Below are 13,660 nucleotides of genomic sequence, written 5' to 3'. Positions count from 1 at the left end.
TGGGCAGAATGAAAAAAAAACCAACTGCTTACCTTCTAAGAATTTGCTTTCACTTGTTTTGACTGAGTCATAAATTCCCATTCCCCTCTTCAGTACTAGCATCTCAGTTACCATACTGAGCCTAAATGTGCTGTACAGGTAACACGACCACCTATGAAATAATACTGCATGAACTAAATGTTTATTGCTTGACAGAAGCAATACTCTAAAAATGTGGTCAACTGGTTCAAAAGAAACAGAAAGGCCTAATCCTTATTTTGATTTGCAAAGTACTTCTGAATCCTGTCTTGACCAAGACTTCTCATCATCTCTGCAAAATGGTAAGCATTATTTTATTGGAGTGTTGTGAAGTTTATAGTTTATAAAGTGATTACACTCAGTTCTGTAGAGGGCTTCTGATATTCAGCGCTTGCACTGTATACCCAGAAAAAGGGCTTTTGACAGTGCCTGTTAGGTACTGCATAGGTAGTTAAACATCTGATTTTAGCAAACATGGTTCTGAAGACGACAAAAGCAAATTTTTAAGTATTTTATTAATCAAACAAATTAATAAAATGTAAAAAAAAACCCAGCCAGTGTCATACTCTATAAAATGGCCTTAGAAGACATTCAAAACAATGGACTGACCAAGTATTTCTTATTTACAGTTCAGAAAAATATCTTCTGGTGACACAAATGCTTCAAAGGTCTGGAAAGATCACTTACTGCCTGCCAGCTGCATTTGAGAAATCCTTTCAAAGTCTGCAGGAACTCAACCACGATAGGATGTAAGAGAGGAAAGAGCAGGTTGCTGTGCAGGGAAGTAGGGGCAAAAATCAACTGCTGCTTCCCACAGGAGCTGCTGTTCAGTATGAAGTGCAGATATTCCAAAACATTTTTTTAACTACAGCTCATGATTTTTTTCCTTTTTTTATGGTCTTAATACAATTTTGCACAGTATGTTTATACATTTGCAATAATAAAAGAACATTTTTTAAAGTAACGTATCTGGTTGTAGCAAACAAGCATCTGTGAAGGTGTCTCTCCAGATCTGTAATCAAACGTGGGTATCTCTTTCTAAGCAGCATTTGACTAGTTTGGATTGCTCTGCGTAGAGAGTACTCCATCTTGGTTACTAATGTTAACTACCAGCTATCTATCACAGGTGTCAGTGTACAGCTTTCATGGATTCTTCTGCTCTGTGTTAGCAGTTATCTGCAGTGTATGAAACGGGGATATAATCTTTTAGCATCAGGAGTATCTACAGTAATCATACCAGTTAGAAGTCTAAAAAATGAAACAGGAAAATCTAGAACAGAAAGAGACAGAGACTGTTGAGCTGCTGCTGAGCTGACAGGATAGAGAACCAGTAGCACAGAGATGACCATTGTTACTGATTTGGGTACAGTGTGGCAAAATCAGCACACTTGGCTTTGCTCTGTGCTTTAGATTCTGTTGTGTATTTCAAAATATTAATTTGTGACTCCCCTGGCCTAGAATTTTTTCCCACAAGCCTTTGTGGGGTTTTTTTTTTGTTCTGTGTTTTTTTTTAATAGGGGAAAGGCATGAAAATAGAGACTTTTTTCCCCTCTGTAACAATAACGCTATGGACTTACCTACACTAAAGATTCAACATTACCTGGTAACCTCGCTGTGATGTTTCTATCTTCCTTCCCAGGCAATGTAACAGGAATTTCAGGCACCAGCGCAGATTCTCATTAAATTCAGTAGTGTTTAGCAATACTAAGGATAAGCTAGATTCCATGTGCTAAAAAGAGAGATGCCCTAAAGGTCTCATTGCTTCACAAATACTTGAGATTATTTCAATCTTCTGTTCTAGTTTTGAAAAGTCAGATGACGTTTATACCAACTGGAAATGTCTCTGGCACTTCTCCTCTCATTCAAGAAAATAAAGATGGATATACTGTCTTCTCATTAGCATCCTGTTTTGTGCCCCATCTCACAGAGAGATCTCTTCCAAAACCTTGTTTGTATAGTCACCACATATCGCCCAGTCACATCATGTCCAGCTGCAAATAGAAGAAACAGATTTGGAAGAAGCAGCATTGAATTCAAGTTATTTCTTATGTTTGTTTAGCACTTAGAAAACAAAGCAAATTGGGAAATCCTTATCGTGTAACATAAATGGACTGCACAGAATACTAAGCTGCTATAATGTACAAAAACAAACCTGAAAATCTCATCTTCACATAATCGTATGTGCAATTTATAGATTTTTAAAAGTGCAGTCCAAAAGTAAAAATCTGCCTGCTCTTGAAGCTTCTTTAAAACTGTCTACACTATCAGCTTGCTTAAGCCTTGGAGACAGATTTGTAATGACTCAGCCTGTAAAAAATGGCCAAAATATTTATTAAAACACCTCTTGAAATCCTTGAATTTCAGCAAGCCTATATAGAGAAGGTTAACTGAGTAGATTAAAACATCTTTATAAAAAAAATTTTCAGTTTTCAACCCACAAATAGCTGTTCTAGATCTACAAGCTTTGTTAAATGCTATTATAGTAAATTATAACAATCTGCTACCAAATGAGCAGCCTCACTGGCTTTTTTGAAACACACTAGAGGACATGTTTAACCTATGTAAGCACCCGTGTTACTACATAACATAGTATTTGCCATCATGAAATTACACACCTGGTTATGTATTACAATAGCAAATAAGTAATTTCATGTGGCTCTTTTCTGACTCAATTCCTTAGGTGTCTTCTAAGCCATGCACTCTAATCTACTGCTTTAAGCAGCACTCACTCACTCTCACTGCACCTTTCAGTTACAGTTTAATTATAAAGCCACATCATGTCTTTATGGTACTCACCAAATCATCAACATCACCACCTTCATCTGTGGGAGGCAGAGTTTCATTTTTCTTTTCTTTTGGAGCCAAGAACTGAAAACACAAATTATTTATATGGTACTGACAAAACTCAGATCCTTAATGTTACATTAACAGAATGTCATCTCTGTGTATCAAAACAAATCCACCTTTAATTAAAAATTATGAATTAAGTCTGTTTTGGTTTCCACCCTCCAAAATCATCACAAAGTACAGGAAATTTCGTAAGACTTGCTTTTAAAGGATTTTATGGTGAAGCATGTTGAATAACAGACAAGAGGATATATTTCTTCACACAACATACGGTTTAGCTATAGAACACCCTGTAATAAGGATGCTGCAAATATTAGTTTTTAGTCTCACGAGGAGATGGGGAAAGTTCATAGAAGAGAAATCCTTTGAAGTGTACTGTGTCCAGAGAAACAATCTCCAGCACAAGAGAGTGGCTGGGACCTGGGACTGTGCGTTTTTCCTTACCCACCTGTTATTGTCCACTGTCAAACATGGGTTCTGAGAATGATGTAAATTTTGTCCATTACAGTATGGTCATGTTTATGTTCTTAAAAAAGATAATTTTAAATGTAATATTGTGTGTAACTACAAAATGCTGAAGGACAGCAAACCGCCCCCCATTGATATGAATACATACATAAGCTGACCAATGGCTTGTTTAGCAAATTCCTTAAGTATGACATTCTAGTTCTGTGCGGAACTTAGAGGTTCCCCATTTAATTCAATTAACATTTAACAAATGAACAAAGACATGAATTTAAAAAACAAAAACCACAAACACACAAGATGGTTAGAATACCAGTCCTAAAAATAGAAAATTCATTATGTAAAATTCTATTGCTGTAGCTGCTGATACAATTCAACATATGCTTTCACTTAAAGCACGCATCCATAAACAGAAGATAAAGGTAAGTTGCTCAGATACAATAACGACTGAAATCAAACACACAGACAATATCTGGAGTACAACCACCTCTGAATTATTTCTCCCTAATCCTAACATAGTGAAAAAAAAAATTAGCTAGAATAGCAGAAGAAAAATACAAATACTTGAATCATACTTTAAAAGTATCCAGTTGTCTACAAGTTTTAGTTATGGTCTCTTTATCAATATCTTTACTACAAAATCACAAATTTTCTTATTAAAATGCACCAGAACAAGTATACAGAGCCAGGAACAACCCTGCCCCAGATAAAAAGATGCCTGCAAGAGCTGGGGAGGAAGAAAAGCCACATTCCATGATCTTGAGTTCCATTGTCCTTAATTCAGAAACAACTTCACTGTAACTCTAGGTGATAAAAGGGAACAGCTGGTTAGAAAAAACCCACATTAAACAGGCTATAAATACCTGTGTAGAGTTTAGGTAACTCTTTTGGTCAAACAGCTGGCTCCTGAAAGCAAGCTCTGTTTACCTGAGGATTTCACCCGTAACAGCCATGGAGGCTGTGGAAAAGGTCACGGGATCCCTATCAGAGCACCACCAGTCTCTGGGACAATATACTTGTACTGTAAAAAGCTTAAATATTACTTTACATAAATAAAATGTTCTGATCCTTCTATAGAGTAATAGTGACGGCTTTAGACAAGGGGTAAAACACTGAGAAGTTACCTGCTGCATCCCATTTGTGGAAAAGTACCAGATATCATATCCATTAGGATGAAGAGCAAATACACTGCTTTTGGTTAACACCAAAGACTGAGGGTGTAGACAACCTCTGCCTTATTGTCTCACTACCCAAAGGTCAGACCTTTTCAACATCTTAAACAGCAACATCCAAGACGAATGTAGAAAGCTTACTCCTCAGATAACACTCCTGTTTTAACATGTTGACTTCAACTTATCATATAGATTTTGTAGCCGCTAAAAAATTGGAAGGTGACAGGGCCAGAAGGAATTAGAATTTCAAGACGCCGTATGTCTGTGTATCTTTCTTGCTGGAAAAGTTCTCAACCTAGTAGCAATATCAAGCACACACTATGAAACTAAAAGCTAATGACATTGTCAGCTCTGAAAGGCTTTTTGTGCCAGATCAAATTTCATTTTACATAGTTAATTAAGAGTAAAATGGTATTTCTGAAAGTAGCACATTTTTCAAAGTTTTCAAAATTAGCTTTCCCACACTAAATTAGGTAAAGAAAGCTAAAAGCTAAAGAAATGTATGATGAAGATTTGCAGTAAATTGAAACCTTAAGTTTCCATCAAATGCTGAACATCGAATTGTTTTTTTTCTAAAACCTGTTTTACATTGATGCAAAAGCAAATTACATATAATAGTTGTGCTGAAATCCATTATCTTCCCCAAAGCAACCAGAAAAAGCACCTGACATTTCTGCTCTTTTAACCTACCATCTTCATGCCCTAAAAAGAGTATCTCCACTATTGCAGAAAAAAAAAACAAACCCTACCTAAAATAATTTTTCTCAGTGATAGGAAAATATGCATGGCTAACCTAGCTCAACCAAAAAGAAACAGAAAATTCTTATGTGTTATCTCTCTAAGAAGTAGCCTTGTAAGTCTTCCTTTGTCCTTTAAAACGCAACCCTATAAACCTGAAATCTTATATGCAAAAGAGTCCTGAAGTTGCTATCAGCTAGCGATCTGCACATAAGAGAAAAGGGTTGTGTATCATGTAGGACTACACCGACAGCCAATCCCTTGACCTACATGCTTGCATGTGACCTATTACAGAGGTGAAGAAAACTTGCATCTTACTCCATTGTGTGATATTTTAAAAGATCCACTATAACCCTTTAGTGTGTCACCTTCAGTATAGAAAACAAATGAACCATTTTTTATATCTACTATAGACCTAGGAAAATGCTGGCTTTGTATCACACAGGTAACACTGCAGGTTTAACTGAACCAAGAACAGCTATATTTTAGATTAGCCCATAGTCTCAAGATAAAATTTTCTAACCCTACAGATCTTACTCCAAGAATATGCCGTCTTCTGGTTTCTTAAGTCAAAAGTCATATAAGCCCTCAACAGACAACAGCAAATCAGGGTTCTGGGTTTGGATCTGGAGAGTGTGTGGGGAGGTGCTTATCTAGTGCATAACTGGGATTGTCAACCGCCTAGTTAACAAAGAAATGCAACCCACTTATTCTTGAAGTCAAGGTAACTGCCATGTTAGGTAACTCTGTTGCAGAGCTGATTTCATGCGATCTCGCTTCCCCTATTTTAAAGGGAAGTTATGGCTGTTGTAGGACCTTAAATCAACCACAAAAGAATTTCCTGTATTGCAACACCTGGCTGACTGTAGGATGATGTTAAACAGAAAAGTAATTTTGAAGTCAGTGTACAGATGCTTTGTTCTAGCTTAGCCTGGCAGTTCTAAATCTAGTGCTTGATACTCTAATTTGTGTTGCATTCCTATGCAGGCACAGTATTTTTTAGCTACCACAAGCTCACAGTTAAGACAACACTATGCAATAAGGTCTTCGTGGCTAGTGGAGATCTTCTTAAGGCACAGTGGCTATTTCACACAGTATTAGCAGGTTTTGAGCATCAAAGGTAGTTTCAGACTAGGAAGTGAAGTTCTCAAGAAACATACTGTCTTAGGAAGTTTCCAAGTAAATTCATAGCATTTGGAATATAGAACAAAACCGACACTCTTTAAAACCACCACTGAGGAAAAAGTTGCTCTATAAAATTATGACTCATGAGAAACAGCCAGTAGGTCCTCCATATCTGGAAGAAACCATCATATTCTGTCATTTGTACTCTGCACAAGTTCTTAGCTTGCTGGACTCTTAGTTTGTTAGCTTTTCATTTTCATGACATTTCTGTGCATTCTTCACCTTGAGGTAAATTCTTACAGATGAAAAAAGCAGTTTCTAAAATACAACCTTTTACCCACTCACCAATTCACCCATAGAATCCCCAAAGGGGGAAAAAGGATTCTGGCTCAGGAGTTAGCAGGCCTCCTTGAGAAGGCTTTAAACTAGATACAAAGGGGGGAGGGGATAAAACCAGGCTTGCTAGGAATGAGCCTAAGGGTAGCATGCCTGTGTTGGAGAAGAGATCAATAGATCAACTGAAGTGCATTTATACCAATGCACGCAGCATGGGCAACAAACAGGAGGAGCCGGAAGCCACTGTGTGCCACGGAAACTATGATGTGGTCGCCATCATGGAAAGATGGTGGGATGACTCGCACAACTGGAGCACTGCAACAGATGGCTACAAGCTCTTTAGAAGGGACAGGCAAGGAAGGAGAGGTGGAGGGGTAGCCTTGTATGTTAGAGAGTGTTTTGACTGTCTAGAACTCAACGAGGGTAATGATAAGGTTGAGTGCTTATGGGTAAGGATCAGGGGAAGGCCAATAAGGCAGATATCCTGGTGGGAGTCTATTATAGACCACCCAACCAGGATGAGGAGACAGATGAAGTACTCTACAAGCAGTTGGCTGAAGTCTCACAATCTCTAGCCCTTGTTCTCATGGGAGACTTCAACTTACCAAATATCTGCTGGAAGTACAACACAGCAGAAAGAAAGCAGTCTCGGAGGTTCCTGGAGTGTGTGGGAGATAACCTCCTGACGCAGTTGGTAAGCGAGCCAACCAGGGGAGCTGGACCTGCTGTTTACGAACAGAGAAGGCCTGGAGGGTAAAGGCTGTCTGGGGCTCAGGGACCATCACATGATAGAGTTCTTGATTCTTGGAGAAGTAAGGAAGAGGGTCAGCAAAACCACTGCCCTGAACTCAGAAGGGCAGACTTTGGACTGTTAAGGAGTCTGGTTAACAGAGTCCCTTGGGAGGCAGTCCTGAAGGGCAAAGGAGTCCAGGAAGGCTGGATGTTATTAAAGAAGGAAGTCTCAAAGGCACAGGAGCAGGCTGTCCCCATGTGCTAAATCGAGCAGGTGGGAGAGAAGACCAGCTTGGCTGAATAGTGAGCTTTGGCTAGAACTCCAGAAAAAAAAGGAGAGGTTACCGCCTCTGGAAGAAGGGGCAGGTGACTCAGGAGGACTACAAGGATGTTGTGAGGTTATGCAGGGAGAAGATTAGCAGGCTAGCAGCCTGATACAAGAATGCCCGTCTTATCCTCTCCATACAAGTACAATTTTTGACAGCAACTCTGTACTCTGCTTTCTTTCAAACAGAAGGCACCATTCTGCCTGTTAGAATTTGCTGCTTTGTAACTGTGACATCCTTGATTCATCACTGCAGTTACAGAAATGTTATATTTCTGTAGAAAAAATACCTGCAAATACACCAAACCTTTTGTTTCCGAAAGGATCGAATATGATCACCAATAACAATAACAGCATCATCTATGATGTCCATCAATCCACAAGAGCTGCATAAAGTGGAAAATACTGATATTGTTGCATATATGGTGAAAACTAGCCATAGCAACTTTATATTGCTAGAGTTCGTAACGCCTTTAGAAAAAAAAGTATCCTGATTTTTGAACTTGTGTGACAACAATGAGATCACAGTTCTTTTTATCAAGCCCAAATAGTGATCTGGCATATATAAATAGTCTATTGCTGTTCTACTGAACTGAGTTCCTAAAGTTTCTGGTTTTTGTAGAGAATATTTTCAGATAATAATGTCAATACATGCTACTTTCTAAAGACTAATTAAAGGAAATGCTGTGGTACATGCTAGGGAACTATTTTTGCTCTGAATTGGGGCAATTTCAACTGTGTGGCAAAAGGACACTCTTATTCCTTCATATGAATCCTAGTTCACTCATCTAAAGATTTATCCACATAAGAAAGAATCTTCTGTTTCACAGAACAGGCTCTATACAAATAGATGTTTATTAAAAAAATGTTACCTTTTCAGCATCTTCGCTAGTCACCGAACTTCCCTCTGCTTCATCTTTAGTGATCAAAGAAATTCTGTCTAAAAAAAATAAGAGATATAAAAATATCATTAGAAGGCTTCCCAAAAATGCACTTAATGTTAGAAATGAAAAAAAGTCTTCCAACTTCTGAATGTGTCATCACCACCAGCAAAAATAAAAAAATATTGCTCAAAGGAAAATGTGACTTGCATAAATGAGTCATAGAATCACAGAATCATTTAGGCTGGAAAAGCCCTTTAAGATCATCAGATCCAACCATTAACCTAACAGCTACCAAGTCCACCATTAAACCATGCCCCTAAGCACTACATGTACATGTCTTTTAAATACCTCCAGGGATGGTGACTCAACCACCTCCCTGGGCAGCCTGTTCCAGAGCTTGACAACCCTTTTCAGTGAAGAAGTTTTTCCTAATATCCAATCTAAACCTCCCCTGACACAACTTGAGGCCGTTTGCTCTTGCCCTATCGCTTGCTACTAGGGAGAAGAGACTGACCACCCACCTCACTACAACCTCCTTTCAGGTAGTTGTAGAGACCAATAAGGTCTCCCCTCAGCTTCCTTTTCTCCAGCCTAAACAACCCCAGCTCCCTCAGCCGCTCCTCAGATAACTTGTGCTCTAGATCCTTCACCACTTTCATTGCTCTTCTTTGGACATGCTCCAGCACCTCAATGTCTTTCTTGTAGTGAGAGGCCCAAAACTGAACACAGTATTCAAGGTGTGGCCTCATCACCAACGAGTACAGGGCGACAATCACTTCCTCAGTCCTGCTGGCCACACTATTCCTGATACAAGCCAGGATGCTGTTGGCCTTCTTGGCCACCTGAGCACACTGCCGGCTCATACGCAGCTGGCTACCGACCAATACCCCCAGGTCCTTTTCTGCCAGGCAGCTTTCCAGCCACTCCTCCCCATGCCTGTAACATTGCATGGGGTTGTTGAGAGTCAACTATGATATAAAAATAAATTAATGAGCATATTCATAAGCTTGTGGAAGCATCCATTTAGGAAACTGCTAATATTATGACAATCAAACTAATGAGACACTGAAATCATAGATCACAGACGAAATGCTGAAAATCTATCAGAAATTACACTTTCAATCATTCACAGCATGATCTTCAGTCCTTACCAGCCTTTGAGAAATTAACTCCTAACAACTTATGCTGTGATTACCTAGAGTCTGGCCACCAAAGTGCTGGTCCTGCCCCCACTTTGCTCTTTGCTCCTTTGTTGTGCCAGCATCACCATCCTGTGCAGTAGCCCCTCATAAAAAAAAAAGGGAAAAAAACCCACAAAAATCCCCCACGCTATTTTTTACCCCAATAGTTTTTCCAGTCTAGCTCATCTCTTGGCTACACAAATGCTTGTGCCTGAATATAAAGAAGCTGTTGGTGTGAAAGCAAAGAACAGTGGATTCATAAAGGTTTCAGCAGCAGCACAAGCGTCACGCCACCTTAATGTGCCACAGAACTACATGGCAGGGTTGCATGAGAAAAGTGGACTTGCCAAACAGCCTTGCTCCTGAGTTACTAACTCATTAACTCACATCCATCCTCTTCTGGTGACTGCAGTTGCTCATGACAAGGCCCAATGCATGCCACATTTGGTAGAAAAGAGGGGATGATGGGTCATGTGGCAAGAAGCAGGGAAAAGAGGACTTCTGCTTTTGGTAGCAGCAAGTGAAAAGCAATTTCATCTACCTAGTGAGAGCAGCTAGATTATGCATAAAGCACCATGATTTTCTCAACCTCTCACAAGAAGATAATCTGTTTTGTATGAAAATATCATCTGTTTGTATTTATAATTTTTTTTTTTTTCAAAAATATACTCCAGTTCATTAAAAACTCTAGTTTGTACCAGCTAAAAATTATTAAAACATTATTCGAGCATGGCTTTAGAAGACCCAGGTTTCCTACTTCCAAAGTTTGTTGGGTTTTGGGTTTTTTGTTGTTGTTGTTTTGGTTTGTTTTTATTTTTGTTTGGGTTTGTTGGGTTTTTTTAATTAAAATTTCTTCAGAGAAGGTCCCCTACAATACTACTGGATGTAATATTCTTTCACTGTTTTCTTGTGCTGTTGTATTGTGTTACTGAACACATACCTATCTTTTATTTTGAAAAAGTTGAACAAAGTAGATGCTACAGAGTGTCTGGAGTTCATAATTTTGAAAGGCACTACACAAAAGCATATAATTGCATTTTATAGCACGAACTTTTAGGAGTTACAGCTGGGCATTTAACAGATTTTCTTAGCACTGGTTCCAATTAAAACCAAGAGTATGACGTAAAAGATTTTTTTTTAGTCCACCATGTTGCATATTTGTGAAAATGTTCCTTTATTTATCACTTGCGTAGTCTCTGAATGTCTTTTGGAATTGCACTGCCTTATATCTCCCAGTTTAATCATAAGTAGGTGTCATATTACCACATATTCTGTCCTTCAGGTTGCTTAAACACAAAATGATCAGTGACATATTTCAATGCTATCTATGCCTTTTTTGAAGCTTAATTTGGAAGAATCTTTTTATATCTCTGCTGCATGAGTTTTTTCCATTTATTCTGAAATTCAGCTGAAATTGTATCTTCTTCTCCTTACCCTGTAACATTTAATTTGTCTCTCTTCTTCCGTAATTAATTTATCATTTCAACAAGACTTGGCAAGGCATTATGGATATTGCTGATATGAAACTACTGGTGCAGAAAAGGAAGTTGCAACGCGAAGATGTTTTTTTTTTAAAAACAGGCTGCAGGAATGAACCATATCAAAATGCTGCTCTGAGGTTAGTTTAAGTGTCCCACTGCTAACAAAGTTTTTTCTTACATAATAGATAATACAACTACTAATACTTTTTTTTTTAATGCCATCCTACCTTGTATCAGTACCTCCCAGAAATCAGCTAAGGCTTTGTGTTCCACCTTTGACTTCAGAGCCTGCAGAAAATCATTAAAGCACTGCACCTTGGACAGCTGAAATAACAGCAATGATAACAGGGAAATATTAAAGTAGCTTACTAAAGAGCACTGCAAAATTTATTCTTCATTAAGTCATCTAACATGGTGAACACAAAAGTCAGTAGAGATTTTGGGTTTTCTCTCTCCTAAAATGAAGGGTTCTAAGGAAAGGTGAGCTACAGAAACTGCCTTTCACAATGCTAGGAAGACTTTCTTGTAACTAGCTTTAGTTAAGAAGAAATTTGTAGGATTGCTCATTTTTCTTTTACAAGCATCAGGTCACAGGCCTTGTATTTTTATGTTTAAAAGAAAACAAACAATAGCAAATAACACCAGAGAAGCTAGCCCCCATTCCAGTAAGAATAAAGACGTATAACATGAAAATATATTTCTAAACTTTCAAACAGCACAACAGGTTTTAACCTACAAATCAATTCTTTTTGCTGTAGCAATAAATTATCCAGTTTCTAATAAGCAAATAGGCCCATCATGTCTTTAATTTGAAAGGGATGAGAGTTTTCACATGTTAACATTACCTTCATGGCCTCCTCTCTGAAAACTCTGATGCAATCGATCCCTTTCATGTAGTACTGTGAACCTTTATTTTCCAGGAACTGATCAATGCGGCTTATCAGCTGCTGACTCACTGAAAGACAAGGAGAAATAAATAAATCGAAGAATGCACAATTTCAAGACAAAAACGTATTTTTCCTTTATATCTCTCTACTCCACATTCATCAAAAGAGTTAATCATCCCCATACCACCTCAAGCTACTCAAGTTGATAGCTGTTATCCAAACTACTGACAATTGTTTCAGCCTCTCTGGAAAAGCTAGATATACTAGGAAGAAACCCAAGCATGGTCAAGGCAAAAGTCTTTCCCTGAAAGCCAAGAAAAAAAAGCACTGGCCTAGCTTGTTTGATAGAAAATAAACCCAGAATATTTGGGATCCTAAAGCTGAGGGAGGTTATGTTCTACAAGGCAAAGCATATCCCCTAAACATCCTTTGAAACACATGCATATTTCAATAAAAGTGTTACATTTAGAATGAAGGTTTAATAACATCAAAACAACAGCTGTAGGTGATTGGAGTTAAAACACTACCTTGTTATTGACATTAGAGTGTATCTTGTCTCTGTACAGGCAGTTTGATGATTTTTCATCAGGGCAATGCTGTTTATGATTACGGACATAAGTATTATAAACTGTGCATGCCTGACAGAAAGAAGCAGAGACAAACAATGAGACTTGTACCAGCAAGACGGGGAGCACCAGTTTCATCCTCACTGTTGAGCTCCTAAAAGGTAGGTAGCTGTAAAACTCTGCAAACGTGACAAGTGAGAATGTCACGAAGACCTCTGCAAGCCCAACTAAATTCTGCTGGATTTCAATACTTTATTTTCTTCACGTTTAATTACAGGTGAGGAACTGTCCAGTTCCACCCTCTGCAGATACCTCAGCCTGGGAAGAGACAAGTGTGAAGAGCATACGACAGTGATCTACAAACTCATCAGCACCATGAAAAGGAATAACCAGTGATAGTCCACTGCCTCTCTCAAAACAAGAGCAAAGATTTGGGTTAAGAACAAATGAAAAAAAAATGTACCTCTTCAAAGAAAAGCAGTTAACCTCTTTACCACAGGCTGCTGTGGGATGCTAGAAGTTTTAACAACTTTAAAAAAATGCTTGAACCAAATTCTCAGAATTCTTAAAAGAGGAAATCTATCAAGGCATTTTAAAGATGATGTTGCCATTGAGGAAGAAAATGCAGGAAAGCATTCTGGACAAGTCACAGCATCTGCCTGTCCTGTTCTTGTACTGTTAAAGACAGGTTGCTGGATTAGTAGAATCTTTAGTCTGACCTACAGACACTAAGTTCAGATGTTATGGGCAGAGATGTCACTGCAACTATTTCAGCCACAGAAACATCAACATAGAAAATCATCTGCCATAGCGATGGAAGAAACAAGGATAAGTAAACACAACGAGAAGCAGACATTGTTTAAATACTGTATTCCATCCGCTTGCGGTAAGCATACGGAGCCC

General features: G+C 38.4%; 1 protein-coding gene across 2 annotated transcripts in view; it reads right to left on the bottom strand.

Moving 5' to 3' along the window:
• Nucleotides 1-513: 513 nt before the first annotated feature.
• The window catches only part of XRCC5 (X-ray repair cross complementing 5), a 56,199-nt gene continuing 43,052 nt past the window's right edge, over nt 514-13,660 (bottom strand). The window contains exons 17-21 of one of the 2 annotated variants that reach the window (XM_075093125.1): nt 12,150-12,259; nt 11,532-11,628; nt 8,631-8,698; nt 2,815-2,886; nt 514-2,009 (exon numbers count right to left, since the gene is read on the bottom strand). In XM_075093125.1, coding sequence (XP_074949226.1) covers nt 1,995-2,009; nt 2,815-2,886; nt 8,631-8,698; nt 11,532-11,628; nt 12,150-12,259 — 362 coding nt within the window. In that variant the 3' untranslated portion in view covers nt 514-1,994. Of the gene's footprint in view, nt 2,010-2,778; nt 2,887-8,630; nt 8,699-11,531; nt 11,629-12,149; nt 12,260-13,660 lie in introns of those variants that run through there. The other variant, XM_075093124.1, reaches the window with a different exon arrangement.

Source organism: Phalacrocorax aristotelis, chromosome 5 (genome assembly GCF_949628215.1).
Source record: "Phalacrocorax aristotelis chromosome 5, bGulAri2.1, whole genome shotgun sequence".
Classification (NCBI taxonomy): Eukaryota; Metazoa; Chordata; class Aves; order Suliformes; family Phalacrocoracidae; genus Phalacrocorax; species Phalacrocorax aristotelis.
The sequence above is the reverse complement of the archived record's forward strand: the minus strand, read 5'-3'. Positions and strand labels throughout refer to the sequence as shown.